The following is a 16715-nucleotide window of genomic DNA, read 5'->3' as shown; positions in this document are numbered from 1 at the left end:
ATTACCTAGATCCATTTATATTGTGGTATAAATGAATCTAGGTCATTGGATATTTTTTTCTGTACGCTAGAATCAAGGGATTTCATATGTTTGATCTGGATCTCATCACTGGATTTCCCTTCACTATCCATAAGCCGTCGGAGGCCCATTGTAGGATTAGATTTGCATCTTGATAATAATTACTTTGGACAGTTCTTTGCTCAAAATATAATTCTGTTTCTGTATTTCGACGGGTCCTTTTGTTTTGAGAGTTTTTGTTTGTCTATCGACTAAAAAAGATAAATCAATATCGAACAAATTAATTAAGCTTTAAAGATTCCTTTAATGTTTAAAGAAATTGTTTGCCTTTTGTTGTGTTATTCTAAGAAACGTTACGTATTTAATATCTCTATTTATGCATCTTCTTTTTAACATACTATGTCTCTTATTTTACTTCTAGTTACCATGAGAATGGGTCAATCACTGAGATGCCTCTTCTGGGCCACACTCTACTGTGTTCTTTATCTTGTTAGTGCCTCCGATGAAGACTTATTGGATTTCGATTTCACCGACCTCAAGGAAATCGACTGGAACTATGAAAATGACAATAGTAAGGAATTATTGCCCAAAGGTACCACAGAGGAGAATTTAATCACCTTTGATGATGACAATGATTTGTTGGAGGAAAATCAAGTGCATCCATTCGATTGGCGGGAAAAGGTTTTAAGAACAGCTTTGTCTAAGGCTTTATCGAATAAAGCAGTCAGACAAAAGTTTGTCGAAGTCATGCCCATTTTGAGAGTGTTATCGAAACAGCAACGTTTGGCTTTGTCGGCCTTGATAACTTCCCAAATAAATGCCAAAAAGGGCAATGAACTTAAACTGGATCAGGTGAGTTTAATGTTTGATATAAATAAAATTATAGAAATTTAACATTTAGTTTTAGGTGCGCATGATGTTTGGTGATGATAAATCCTTAATCTTGCCCATAGTCTTTGATATTGCCAACCTGGTGCGTAATTCCGCCAAGAAATATATAGAATTCGATTATAATTTGGCAGATTTTGGAGACTTTTCGAAAACGAAAATCTCTTATGAAAGAAGAAATTTGGAATTGTCGCCGGAAGAGTTGGCAGCAGAGGAAAATAATGAGGGTATTGGCACTTTGCCAGCTACGGCTCAAATGACTCAGGGCGTACAGCTGGATGGTTTGGAAGATTTTATGTCCGAAGAAATATTGGATCCTAAAGAAATTAATGAGGAATTGGAAGAACTAAAAGAATTGAGTTCTAAAAACGATACCAACACAAATTTAGATAATGTAAGTTTTAATATGGAATCAGAAGAGGTGGATGATGATGATGACGTGACAGATCCTTTGGATATAAATCGGCAATTGCAAAAAGATGTGCCCACTTTTACATTGTTGAAACTTAATAAAACCCAAGATATGGAAATATCTACCACAGAGAAACCCACAGAAAAAACCTCTACTGCCTCCACAATTACTAAAACCACACCTAAAATTCCTTTAAGACGCATACGCAGGTCTTTGAGAAAACCTAAGGAATTTGTGCATAAACTAGTGCGTTCGGTGCCTTTGACTTTAAGTGAAGAAGATTTGCAAAGAGGTAATGCTGGACGCACTTTGAAATTAAACACCACAGCTTTTGCTTCACCCAAAGAAACGACTATACGTGCTAATACACCATCCTCCTCTACTTACCCTTCAACGAGTACTACCATCACTACTAGAGCACCCATTATAGTTACCCCGGAATCAGTACAACAAGAAGAAGAACACTTTGAACCCTATCAATTGGTTGAGGATATGGCTTTTGCCAGCTTAAACGGTTCCGAAATATTTCTCGATGCTGACGATAACAAAAACAACGATTTAATAACTGAAGCAAAATCCGAACCCGATGATGAAGTTTTACCCACACCCGAAGAATTGATAGCGGGACCACGTTATCGTTTGTCGGGTAATAAATTGATGACAATGCGTTCGAAAGTAGTGCCCGCCAACCGTAAACGTATTCAAGTACGAGCTAAACCGAAAAAAGGGTCTGCGGGTAATGGAGTACCGGCCCCTAAGAAATGTGAACGGTTTACTGCCTCAATGTGTATAAAAACTGACGATTATCCTATGTAAGCTTTTTGTGAAAGTGCAAAAAAGGTTGGGTCGGTCACAGGGTTGATGGAATTATTTATTTTTTTTTAATTTTAATATTTCTTTTAGTGTAGTGTTTTATCTTTATACCCTTCACCTAGGATTTGTCTACCCTTCACTATAACTGGTAAAGGTATATATAAGTTTGTTATTCGTTTATAATTTATACAAGATTAATTTATGACCCTATAGAGTATATATTAAGGATCCTTATAGGTAGGAGAATGGATTTAATGATCTCCGTTTTTCTTCATTAAAATCGAATTTCGGAAGTTCCCAAATAAATTATGGACATGTATGCTACGTTAATATAACGGATAACGTACTGAAATAGATCTTCCAGCTGAGTTTCCAATTAACTAGTTGAGCTTATTTAACTTAAACCTTAATTCAGAATAAAAAATGCTTCTATTTAAATAGAACTCATTCATTGAAGAATTAATTCATAATGGATCTAATTCATAAAAAAATTCATTCAACTTTTGAATGATTAATTTATTTTTAATATAAATCTAATCCATATTCGGGGTTGTCCAATCATTGTTGGAACCGGTTTTGAAATCGACAGAAAAAGTACATTGGTCTTGTGAAATCGAGAGTTATCGGTTTTATATTCGATCTAGAATTAAATTCTTTATCGATTAACCAAAAATTTCATTGGATTTCATACGACAAATGTACTTTTTCTGTCGTTTTCAAAACCGGTTCCGACAATAGGTCTGTTCATTTACTTTCCCAGTAAATACTTGCAACGAGAGAATTAAATCAAAATTTACAAAATTACTCTCTTAAAATCTCAAAAATAGTAAAAAGCAAATGAAAGCTTTTCCAGTAACAATTGTTTTATACACACAATTTTCATATTTTATTCCTTTTAAAATGTATATAAAATGTTCAATTTTATTGAAAATTCTTTTTTTTATATTTTTTCACCACAAAAATAAAATTGAAAATAAATAAACAATAACACAAAACATATGAAATATAAGCTGCTAACTATTACGAGTTCAAAATAGAACTTGTAATAGTTTGCAACGAGAGAGAACTCTCTAAAATTTTTCTCTACTTGCAAGTTTTTTAAGTTAATGAACGCTTTTCCAGTAACAATTGTTACTAACTAGTAACAACTTTTAGTTATTGAACATAGCTAATGATTGGATTCAATGACAACCCCGATTGAATTAAAATATTTCTTTTTGTATTTATGTAATTTATTTATCATTTATAAAATGAATTGAAACAAATGACCCAGTCATTTCGAAAGGGCCAAACTTTTCACAAAGAATAAAGTATGTTTTCTATAAAAAAATACGACGGGACTAAAAAAACTAAACATAGAAGTGTATAGATAAAAACATAACTAATTTTTGTGGTATTTATTTTTATTGGATGTATGACTTAAAATGTGTAGTTTTTTCAAATGATTAGCTTTTATTTTGAAACAGTTATACAATATAAATTTATTCAAAGTATTGGTCCATTGTTAATTATGATATTTTTCCATCTTTCTGCCAACATATGGATTATGAGCCAAAAGAATTACTGCTCATCTCTTGAGGACAAGAAAGGAACAAGCCAATATCGGATATTCTGTTCCAAAGTCAAGCATATCCCAGATAGAGCATTCTGCATCGATCAAAACGGCAAAACTTCCCAACCACTTCATTCTAAAAACATAGATTTTAACAAGTATTGCAACATGTCCGAGTGTTGTCACTACACGCAGAGAAAAATTATAATTGGGCATGGTTACTGTAACCATTTCAATATTGTTACAAGTTTTTTAACTATATTATAGTCACAGTAACCATTTACATGATTGTGGTAACCATAATATGGTTAATTTACGATTCACATGATTGTATCAACCATATATATGATTACAGTAAACAAATATATGTTTGCGGCAACCATATTTATGATGAATAATTTTATCATAATATGTTGTTCTCAGAATATGATAAGACTTAAGCCGAGAGCAACATAATATGATAAGTCCTTCATCATATGAATGGTTGCCACGAACATATATTTGTTTACTGTAACCATATATATGGTTGATACAATCATGTGAATCGTAAATTAACTATATTATGGTTACCACAATCATGTAAATGGTTACTGTGATTATAATATAGTTAAAAAACTTGTAACAATATTGAAATGGTTACAGTAACCATGTCCAACTATATTTTTTCTCTGCGTGTATAGAATATTGCGTTCGGTACAGGTTCTCTCTGATGGTCTAGTCAGATTTCAGCAGCTCATACCAAATACAGAGAATTACCCTAGGCCCTTGATATTTGGCTTTGGTGTCGATTCGGCTAGTTGGCGGGGCTTCACATACGATTTCTTATGCTTCGGGGATCCATTTTTCATCGCAAGTAATGATTCGGTGAAAAAATTATTTTCTTTTAAAGCGTTCAAGTAGCATTTCAGGCATGCAAAATCGTCTTTCAAGGTATTTCGACTTCAATTCGTATGTTACCCAATTTCTCCTGCTTTTGGATGAATCCGGCTGTTAGCAAACGTTTTGAAATTGCTGCTTGAGTAGGTCCTAATGATTTTGCAAGCTCATGATGAGTTTTACAACAATGTTCTTGAAGTAATGCCTCCATCCAATTCATGGTCTTCAAACATGCTGGTCTGGGTAACGTTTGTCTTACGTTTCAAAATCAAAACTTCTTAACTACCCTACATCACCATAGTGGGGAGGGTATAAAGGATTTGTGCCGATGGTTGTAAAGCCCAAATATATTAGTCTAACTTTCTGAGTAGATTAAACGATATCCAACCATAGAGAATATACATATAGCGGAAACTCTCCTGTTAAAGACCTAACTCAGTTGTCAGAAACCTAATTGGTGAGTATGTATTAGTAGAAAAATCTATGTGAAAACAAAAACAACACTCGTACGTGTGATTATTTTGAGCAATTTTTTTGTTTGAGTTTTTTTCTAGTTTCCCCTGTTTGTTTTCAAATTAAAGAAGTAAAGCAAAACTTCCCGCATATGTCGATTCGTTAGTTTCGAAAGAAAAAAACATTGTTGTTTATTGTATATCCCGCTATTTTAAGTTATACACCCAATAATAAGGAATTAATAGAACCAAACCTAAAAGATTTTCCAGAAAACAACAGCATGTTAATCACTACTAGGTATACTCAGGGATCATAATATTAATAGGCAAGTCGATTTCTTTAGACCCCTTTTACGCTCACATTATACATTCAATTTAAGCAAGAAATATACCATTTTAAAGGGATTTATTCACAGAAGTGCAGAATATATATTTTATTGAAATCGGTTCAGTTTTTTAGGAGTTATAAGCGTTTAAAGATGTTACTAACACATATGCAAAAACGTGTACATGTGAACCTTAAGCTAAAATGCAAACAAAGAAATGCGTGTTTGTCCAATTTTGTTGTTGTAAATAAATAAGAGAAACAATTAAACAGTATTGATTTCGCTCTGTTTTAAGTGAGAGTTGTTATAGAAAACAAAGAAGAAGACTTTAATAACTCAAAGTCACTTAAAAACTATATTTTGAAGGCGTTTTTTTGTTTGTTTTCTAACTCCCATATGCATAAACAATTTTTAAATTTATCAAAGGTTTATAAAACAAAATTTCCATTCAAAATTTGTTTTATAAACCTTTGACAAATTTAAAAACTGTTTATGCATATGGGAGTAAATATGTAATTGTACATAAGTAAATAGTTATTTTATAAATGTCCAGAACTATAACTGTGACGGTTTTCAAACTTCATACGAATCAATTTCTTATCACGGCATGAAGTTTAATAAAAAATGGGACGGGTTGGAACAAATGGTGAGCCCCATACAAATTAAATAGTTATTTTTAAATATTTTGTGAACTATAATTGCAAGATTCTTCAAACTTAGTCTAAATGGCTCATTTATAATTTTGCATAGTTTCGCTGAAATTGTTCGGGATTGGAATAGTGGGCGTGGCACTATACAAAGTAAATAATTAATTTCGAATATCTGTAGAACTATAATTGTAAAACTATTTAAAGTTTTTACGAATTAATTTCTTATTACTGTGCGGAGTTTAGCTGAATATAGACGGAATTAGATTAGAAGGCGTAGCACCTCCCATACAGAGTAAATATTGATTTCGAATATTTGGGGAATCAAAATGGGAGGGATCGGAAAAGGAGGAGTCACCTTCCATACAAAGTAATAATTGCAAGGTTATTCAAACTTTGTCCGCCTAGCTATCTTACCATTTTACATAGATTGGCTGAAAATGGTCGGGATTGCATTAGTGGTCGTGGCACAAAGTAAATAACTAATTTTGAATATCTGAAGAACTATAATTCTAAAGTTATTTAAACTCAGTATCAATCAGTATCAATTTATTACCATTCTACGGAGGTTAGCTAAAAACAAATTTGTTCCTGATAAGCATGATCGGCTTTGTGGGAATGACCCCTGCATTATAAAGGAAAGTTAAAGTAAAGCTTGATATTTACATAAAAGTTTAAAAATGGGTGGGTTCAGAACGGTGGAATTATCTCCCATACCAAATTAGTTAGTAATTTTCGAATATCAAGTGAACTGTAATTGAGAGATTCTTCAGAAATCCACTCATATTTTTTGTAATTATACTGGGGTAGGGGTAGCGAAGTGCACCGGGTTATGCTAGTTAATTTATAATCTCCCTTTAAGAATCCATCATTGTTAGTGTTTCAGAAATGAGATGACATTTTTTGAGTCGAAATGCATAAAATTATTAAATTTTGATTGAAATATTTTTTGGAATAAGATTTATTTTAAATCATAAAAAAACTCTATAAAATAATTCGTTGAGTTTTAATGAAAAATCACAAATTAAGAACTTAACAGCATGCAAAATTTTAGAACTCGAAATCTGCAAACTTGAAATAGCAGCCAATGCCAAATAAGAAAAAGAATTAATCTAACTCTTTTAGTTTTCTTCCAGATATATTTTTTTTGTTCTTTTAAAAACAAACACAAAATGCTTAGATACACCTAGAGTCTGTGGCGGGAATCGAACCCGCAAGCTTCAGATTAATAGTCCAGCACACTATAGACTAGTATAATAAAACAAAGAAAATAAACCTTTTAATTTTTGCTCTCATATTCATAACTAATTTTTAAATTTTTTAAATGTTTAAAATAGAAACCTCTGGTATAATAAAAAAATAGTTATGAATAAGTTTTTTAAAACCTTTTAAAACAAAATTTTCAAAAAATTAAAAATACTTAAGAAAAATTTAGCACAAACAAATTTTTTTTTATCACAATTAACTATAAATTACCAAAATTATTATTTATATAATTACCAATTATTATTTATTTTTTATTATATATGAATATTACCCACAATTTTTTTAAATTATAAAATTTAATTTAAATTTTTCTTGAAAAATTTTCTTTACAAATAAGTTTTTAGAAAAATTTGAAGGTGAAGGGTATATAAAATTCGGTTTAGTCGAATATAGCACTATTTTATTTTATTATTTAGTACAACTTTAGTTATACAATTTCTAAGCTTTTGAGATTATTTATTTTTTTATTTAACTTATTATTTCTTACAACCTAAGCTTAAAAGTATGCTATGATTTAAGTAGAAATAAAATAACTAAAGGTATGCTTTACATTTGTGACAATCCATTATACTTTCAAATAAGAAAACATACCTTTAGGCTTTTATTTCATTAAACCTGTTGGTTGGCATAGAATTTATATAAATTCCTTAATAAGGTTTTACCATTCCTCCCTATATATTTAACTGGTAATTTTAGTATTTATAAGCACTGTTAATTTGGCATTTATAGCTGTATTATACATAATTTTATTTATAATTTAAAAGAAAAATAAATTTAATTGTAAAATTTTAACTTGTAAATTGTATTATTATAATTATTAAGTTTGTTTTGGGGGAAATCCTTTGCCTTATACCTAAATGCTTTTAAATGAGTAAGTGGTTGCAGACCCTGAAAGGGTAATAAGTCCTGGTAAAGGTTTTTTTAAATTAAAATCTAGATAGGAAAGAAAGAAAATAGTTACTAACATTTAGAAATTTCAAATAAATTCGTTCAAATAGTGACCAAATTATGGGCAGCATTAGAAGACATCGTAATGCCATGACCGCTCTATTGGCAGAATATAGTGACAAAGCTTCCAATGCAGTGGATACATCAGAGGATTTTGACGATTATATTTATGGCCAAAAAAGGTAAAAAAATATTTGATTTACATTTATAGCAACCAGTTACTTATATAAAATAAAAATGTTCTTTGTCTAACAGACGTCAGGATAATGACATACAAGGTGGCTTGTGTCAAAGTATTGTCCGCTATGCTAGACCCCAAAAGGCCCGTTCAGCTTCCGGTGAATGGAAATATATTGTAAATACGGGACAACATACCCAAACTTTACGTTTGGAAAAATGCATGTAAGTTTTTTTTAAATTATAGAGCCCAAACGAAAAATTTCGATAAAAATACTAATTCAATGGCTTATAATTGAGGAAAATCTTTAGAAAATGGAAGATATTTGTTTGGAGATATCCTTTGTTCATGGAAAATTAATACTTCGAAACTCGATAAAAAGAAAATTCAAAGAGAATTTAAATTGTTTGAACCTGTGTACCAAGTTGCTTGGTCCAAAGCCTTGTCGAAACATTTAGTTTCCTCCTTATAACTATTAATATTAATATACTTTTGCTTTATTTATTGTTCGTTTTTAAAGGAATCCCCAAGAAAGTTGCAGTTATTTAGCAGCCTCCTATCGTTCCCACTGTGCCCAGGTCTATAACTACCATCGCCTACTGAGTTGGGATAAGACACGTGGTCTGCATGTCGATATTTTCAAAGTACCCACTTGTTGCTCCTGTCAAATTGATGGCTACAAACAACAATTCCCCGCCTTAAGCTCACAGCCACAACAAGAAGACTTTACGCCCATCTACAAGGGAGAGATGTACCAACAATACCAACAACATCAGCAACAACAACTCGACTATAATGATGAAGAGGAGGAAGAAGATGAGGAATCCGTCTATGGCACACAATTCCAGCAACATAAACATGACGCTAGTTTCGATGCCAATGAACTGAGCAGTAATAGAGTTAAGAGTAAAGTTCCCAGTCCAACAGTGGGCTCGTATCTAAGTCCCCCTGGTAGTGGGAAATATGAACAAACCTATTTGTATAAATTTCCCAGAGACACAGCCACAACTAAAACTCAACAATCTCCCTCATTATCCTCGTCGGCCTCGAATAAACACTATTCGCGAGAGGTACAACGTAGAAGACCGCACAAAAGTTATGGCGGAGATAGTAGAGCGGATCTGGACTTTTCGCCCAGTGAACAGCATGCAGAAAGAGAGGTAAACGATTTTGGCACAGCTAAAGGCAAAGATGAGAGTACTCATCAAAAACGTAAAACTATTTATTCTGTTACCCATACAGCTAGCACCGGCAGTAGCGGCATTAGCGACAGCAGCACTACGGCCATCCCAGCCAGCACCGGAACCATTCGTGCCGTCACAACTACAGCCACAACACGACATAGACGACCCACCCACGTTGATACCAATGCCCACCAAAAGCCATCAATTACAGCAACAGCTAACATACCAACAACAACAACAGCAGCAGCTACAACAACATTACCATCATCCCCTATTGGGTCAGCATCTCTACCGACCCACTATTACACCCGTTCACGACATGTCCTCAAAAACCAATCCCGGCTACGCATACCATACACGATCACGTCAGCCAACGCGGGAGCGGGAGGTGGTGGTGGCCAAAAGAACATTGCAGCGCCTACGACAGAGTTCGGCCAAGACGTCACGACAACAACAACAGCAGCAACCTCATCATCATCCTCATCAACGCAGCCACCGGATGTTTATGCTGTAAATCCGGAAATTTTTAAAAATCATTATAAAACCAAATTTAATCTAAACTACACTACAACTCCCACGCTCACCACTTCCGCCACCTCCACCTCCTCCACACATCCCTCACCACCCAAACGTATAAACTACAGTTATCATCCCATAATAGATTTTTTCGAATACAACCGACTGGTAACAAACTCTGCTAAAACCACTACTCCACCCCAAACATCCAGGACAGCTACAGAAAACACCACTAAATACTTATCCTCCACTCATTTGTATCCCCATAAAATTCCCAATAAATCTGTTGCGGCCCAAACACCAGTTCATCCCCCACAACATGATCAGCAACACAAGCAACAACATAAATATCGGATACATCAAACTCAGCGTAGAATTGGTTACGGTGCTGCTGCTGCTGCTGTTGCAGCTGCTACTGATGGTGTTGGCACTAGTAGCAGTAGTAGTGGTGGTGTTGTTTTTAATACTTCCCCACAAAATACTAACCCTCAACTGAATTCCGGCAATAGTCCCGTGGAAACGGATGTTTGGCATCCGGTGATTTTGCAAGATTTTTAGAAAATCTTTTACATTCATAGCCAACACCTCTAAATCACACTTACTCATACTCACGCATTAATATTTTAATACCTAAATTCATACTAATAAATGATTTAATTTATTTTTTCTATTTCTTTAATAATGTTTAGTTTTATTAAATTATTCTATTATAAATACCAGTAGTTTTTCTCACTTTTCTTTGTGAGACTATTGCTTATTTTTTATTTATGTCCTTAATCTAGTTCTTTAAAGAATATTTTATTTACAAAGTAGCTTAAGTTAAGTTATAATGATATGTTTGTATTTAAACGAATATTTATTGTATATTTAAATAAATAAAACAGAAACTTATAAAATTTAAAAAAAAAGTATATTGAATTAGCTTAAAAATAAAATACTGTCAAAGGATTTTATAGAAGAGCTAGGACAAAGTTTGAGGAATCTTGCAATTATAGTGTTTTTGTTGGTTTGGACTAAAGTAGATACAAGCATAGAGAGAATATACATAGAGCGGAAACTAGAAAAAACTCAAACAAAAGAATTATTAAAAAAAGTTACACATTGTTTTCACATTGTTTTTTTTACTAATACATTCTCACCACGTAGGTCTCTGACAACAGTACTTAACTCTTAACATGTATTAGTGAAAAAGTACCTAACTCTAAATATGTGTTAGTATAAATAATGTGTTGGTGCATTTTTCACCAGACCTACAGAGTTTTATATAATTGTTTTAAACAAAGTATACCAAGTAGTCCGACTCTCAATTTTTTTTAAATTCTCTCTCACATATACGGGAACCGTGTAAGTTCAGAAAAATGTAAACAAATGAAATGTCTTGAAATTTTAACTTTTAAATTTTCATAAAATAACGTTTTTTTTACACATTATTATTTTAACCATATTATTTTATATTTTTTTAAACACTTTTAGCACACTTTCATTGTTAAAAATATTCTATTTTGCACAAACTTTTGTTTGGAATTTCTGACATGTAATTTTTTGTTATTGTAGAATTTAAACTATAGGACAGAGTTCCATTTTTTGGTATTGAAAATTCATACAAAACAAAATTTAAAACATTTTTATAAAACTCTGTTGCCTGGAGAAAATTTAAAAGCTACCAACACATGTGTAATTTTGTTACTAACACATATTTATAGACTTAAGTACTTTTTTACTAACACATGTTTAGAGTTAGGTACTGCTGTCAAAGAGTCGGACTACTTGTTATACTTTGGTTATAAATTTTATTTTAATTGATTTTCAATACCAAAAACAAAGTATACCAAGTACTCCGACTCTCTATTTTTTAAATTACTCTCTCACATATACGGGTTCCGTGTGAATTCAACACCCTTGTGAGAGAATTAAACACGTCAAAAGTCTCGAAATTTTAACTATAAATTGTCGAATAAATATAGTTTAATTCACGTAAATTCATTAACACACATTATTTTATAATTTTTTTCTACACATTTAGCACTTTTTCTTTTCCAAAGCAGTTCCATTTCGCACAAAATAAAAAAATGTTTTTTTTTTATTAATTTTGACATTTTATTTTGTTTGTGGTAGATTTTAAAATATAGAACAGAGTTTAAATTTTTGGTATTGAAAGTAGAACAAAATTTAAATAAATTCAAATTCAAAAATTTTTTGTAGAACTCTGTGTGTCTGGTGAAAATTAAAAATGCATGTTTAGAGTTAGGTACTTTTTCACTAACACATCTTTAGATTTAGGTACTGCTGTCAAAGAGTCGGACTACTGTTATACCAAGGCGAATTTATTTTACAGGTGGCGTTAACAGCACAGCCGGGAAACGGTAGCTTCTTTCGCATTCCAAGTGATGACCGCCTGCTTAAGTGGAGCAAAATTTGCTGTCTGGACTTCTCCCGACAAGCTCTAGTTTGCTCGGACCACATTGCGTTTCGCAGGCTTAGGCACATCCTCTTTGGAGGCACATCTTGTTGGAGCTGTCCGCCTTGGAGTTCTCTTATTTTGCACAGCAAACCATTTTAAAAATGCTATAACAAGGCTTAATTACTTTTTTATTTTTTACTAAATTTATTATTTTTGTTTGTTTTCACAAATTTTTGATTGTTTGACATATTTTGTTTTGACACATTTGCCACTCAAGCAAATGTTGTTTTTGCTATGTTGTAATATCAACGCCACCTGTACAATAAATTCGCCTTGTGTTATACTTTAAAAAAATTTAAATTCTGTTCTATAATTTAAATTCTACCACAAATAAAATTAAGTGTCAAAAATTAATTAAAAATATTTTTTATTCATTTGTGCAAAATGAACGTTTTCATAATAAATTTAATACCGTTTTCCCTATATGGTACATTTTTTATATTACTTAGTACAAATTATACAAACTAAATAATAATCTGCCAAAAATTTGTTTCCCTTTCCCATTTACAAAAAATGCCAATACTCGCTTTAAACAAATCATTTGCGTTCGGTACAGGTTCCCTGTGATGGTCTGGTCCGATTTTTTTTTCCTTTGGGCTTCTACAATCAAATTCCAACTAATTCTATCATTACAGATTAATTTAATTTCATCAAAAGATTTGTTAACTTTCTTAAGTTCATTAAAAATTGTTCTACGCCATGTATTTTTTGGACGACCGGGGCGCCGACTTCCTTGGGGATTCCATTCTAAGGCGGCTCTCGTAACGCTGCCAATAGGTTTACGGAGAGTATGTCCTATCCATCAGAGTCTATGGAATCGAACGCGCAACGTCTATCGGAGCACCCAATATTTGCGTCCTGGGTTCGATTCCCAGCCGCTGGCAATCAACAACATCAGTTTATGATAATTACTAGTTTACTAATAACTAATATTTATCACATCGCCCTCCTTCGGTGGTGTAACATTGAAACGTAGGTGCTGCAACCTGTACTAAAAGGCATTAGTTTCCTGAGTGATACTTCTCTTTAAAAAAAAAAATATTACCGTAGCATTGTGTTTCAGTATTTGGGGAACATTTCATTTCTGCTTTCCACTGACAGACGGACGTACATAGCTAGATCGCCTTATAATCTTATGAGTACCCGGAATGTATGTAGATATATGGGGGATTACATGTCAAGTGAACCAACTTTTGAAATCGATGTCTTCCAATCGGCAAGACTTCAAGGTTAGTTCTATTGGATATTAACAATTTTTCAACAAGAACTGGCGCAATTTTTCCAATAATAAATGCATAAAAAATCCGCCCCATAGTAATAAGTTACATGGATGAGAAAAAACATCAGCTTGGCCAAAATGTAAAATTTTGACCCTTCTAACTCAGAGAGTTCTGGACCGATCTTGTTGAAAAATTGTGTCTGAATTACTATCTAATAAGTTCTATTATCTTAGTGCTAATCGGAAGACATCGATTTCCAAAGTTGATTGGTTGACTTGACATGAAATCCCTCATATACTAATGTGGGTCTGCGGCAAACTGTTTGGTGTTTTACAAACGGAATGACAATATCAATATACCCCCATATTTTGTGGTGTTGAGAATAAATATCTATTTTTCTGAAAATGTTTACGTATATTTGAGAAACAAAAAATGTATAATAAACGTACCACCAATGTAAGTTTCATTCAATGAACAAATTAAAATTATTATATTTATAAACTTGTATAATTAATTTAATGAAACTTCTTCACATACTTTGAGGCTTTAAATTAAACAACCACTAACAGCTTGCTGTTAATAAAACGTTGTGAAAAAAACCTTAACTGTAAGGATTAACAGCTGCTGTTAACTATAAAATAGTTATTTGAAATATGTAATGGATTGCATAAAAAATAAACAGGGCAAAACAGCAATACGATGGCAAATGACTGGACAGTAAAACGAAAAGAAACTGACGGATTTTTTTATTTTACATAAATTTTTAACAATTATAATAAAAATTTGCATAAACAAGATGAATGTTTAACAACAAAAATAAGAAACAAGTTGATATACATTTTTTAGCTGTAAAATTAAAGTTCAAGTTGAAGGTTGCAAAAATGCATGAATTTCATGAAAATAATAATAATTAAATAATGAAATTTGGGGAAATACAAATTAAGAGTTTTTTTTAAAATAAATTTAAAACTAAAACTTAAAAAAATAAAATAACTTTTAATATTAATCATAAAATTTCAACCACTTTTTGGGAGGGAGGCAATAGAGTGCCATTTCTTAGATACTCCGTGACAATGGGTAAATCAGGAAATTGATGAAATATGGTGGTGGGAGCTGGTGTTGTGGGCTCTTTTTGAAAAGGCTGGGGTAAACTGTAGATGCCGCCTTGGGGATTTATAAAATAATATTTGGAAGTAGAGCCACCCTCAATTTCTTGCAAATTTAAGGATTTATGACTAAATTTGGGTAAATTCGTTACTATAGATTCTAAAGAAGTTAGATATTGTTGCAAATTATGGAAATCTACTGGTTCCGAGGATTTGTCAAAGGTGAAAGAAGAATCTGTTAAAGAATCCTCCCAGGGGCGGCTAGTTTTGCCATTAGTTTCTTCTATAGATTGTAAATTTTGAGATTCCAACATGTTGCGTATGGTAGTCATGACATCGTCATAGATTAAGGAGCTATTAACTGGTGAGGGTACAGTATAGTCGGTGTAGTCCTCGGCCAGCTGGGCTATTAAAAACGGTCTGCGTTTCAAGTCTTTTGTTCTACGTGCCTCCAAACGTTCACCATATTGCTTAGAGGTTTTTTGTGTGGTTGCCTGTTCAAGGTGCTCTTGTTGGACCCGATTTATATCTTTGATGAAATTTTGCATACATTTTATTTGATTTTGTAGGTTTTGTATGTGATTGGGATAGGTTATCTGCAAATAATCACATTTCTCTGAGATTTCTGTGAGATTTGTGTGCGATTTTATTTGCTGCATTATGACATTGGTGGCCTTGACTGAGTTTTCCAAGATTTTCACCACCGTATCCTCATTAAAGTCACTAGGGTCCAAAGGTTTTTGAGTTGTTTTAAGTAAAATTTCTCCTTGCAGAGTAGTGGATTCTAAATCAGTATCGGGATAGTCATAATAGTGTTCCGTTTGCTGTAGATAGTAGGAGGCGTTTTCGATCAACTCATTTATGTGATTTAATAATTTCTCCCCTTTAAGGTCTGGTAAAGAAGCTTCACGTTTAAAGCGTTTTTTGTTAAAATATCTGCGATTGGGCACTTGTTCTCTAATTCCCTGCACTCTTTGATCGTGACTTTGTTGAAATTGCTGTTGATCTTGTGATTTTTCCCATATAACTGTTTGTATTTTCTTAGTTTGCACACGCTGCTTAACGGAGGGCAATTTGGGTTTATATTTTCTCAAAAAATTTTCTGTTTTGCGCACAGAGGCTAAAATTTCCAATGGCAAATGCTGGGATTCCTGGGTTTCCATATCAAGCTCTACAATAGGTTTTCTTAGGTTGTGTTTAAATTCTTCTTTCAAGGGTATGTTGGTCATTACAATTTTAGGTTTAGGTCTTTGCTCTCTCAAAGCTATTGGCCTGAGATTGTGCAGCTGGCGCTGCTCTTGTCTCTGCATGATCTTTTTAAGCTCCTCAAAATGTTTGGGCGGATCTATGACATGTATAACATCATCAGCATCCTCATATATAAAACCTCTAGATATAAATTGTAAATGTTCCGGTACCCTATAGGAAGTTTCCTGAATTTTCGCTACAGACTTGCGATAGTTTCTCTCTGTAATAGAGCTGGTAGTGGTGGTGGCTGCACTGTCTGTATCTTCAGCTGATACCTCCCTTATTGTAAGGCCTTGGTTCATGGCAGTTAAATGACAAGACACCATAATAATTATTAAAATATTTTTCCACATTTTTCAACTTTTTTACAACGATAACTTTGTTAACACTTTCAATTTCAATTTTCAACTAATGGAAAAAACTGCAACACACTAGACTTTATAATATGAAATCTGGTAAATTTTACACTACATTTCCACTAGATTTTCCACTTTTCCAACAACTGGTCGTTTGTAGTTTGTAATTTTCTATTACCTCAACATCTTAAACAACAAAAAAATAAATAAAAAAAACAGTTGAAAAAAATCGAAATTAAAAAAACGTT

The 16715-nt window shown here is 32.7% G+C and overlaps 2 protein-coding genes across 2 annotated transcripts; one reads left to right on the top strand and one right to left on the bottom strand.

Annotated features, from left to right (window-relative positions):
* Positions 1–444: 444 nt before the first annotated feature.
* On the top strand, positions 445–10634 carry NT1 (Neurotrophin 1). Its single transcript, XM_065504244.1, has 5 exons — positions 445–870; positions 926–2130; positions 8249–8380; positions 8454–8600; positions 8897–10634. The coding sequence occupies exons 1-5, from the start codon at positions 445–447 to the stop codon at positions 10632–10634; spliced, it is 3648 nt and encodes a 1215-aa protein (XP_065360316.1).
* A 4129-nt stretch (positions 10635–14763) lies between these two features.
* Positions 14764–16437, bottom strand: LOC135954169 (uncharacterized). Its single transcript, XM_065504243.1, has one exon. It carries the CDS (start codon positions 16435–16437, stop codon positions 14764–14766), a length of 1674 nt encoding a protein of 557 aa, XP_065360315.1.
* Positions 16438–16715: the final 278 nt, after the last annotated feature.

The sequence above is a fragment of the Calliphora vicina genome, chromosome 3 (assembly GCF_958450345.1).
Source record: "Calliphora vicina chromosome 3, idCalVici1.1, whole genome shotgun sequence".
In the NCBI taxonomy this organism is placed as follows: Eukaryota; Metazoa; Arthropoda; class Insecta; order Diptera; family Calliphoridae; genus Calliphora; species Calliphora vicina.
The sequence above is the reverse complement of the archived record's forward strand: the minus strand, read 5'-3'. Positions and strand labels throughout refer to the sequence as shown.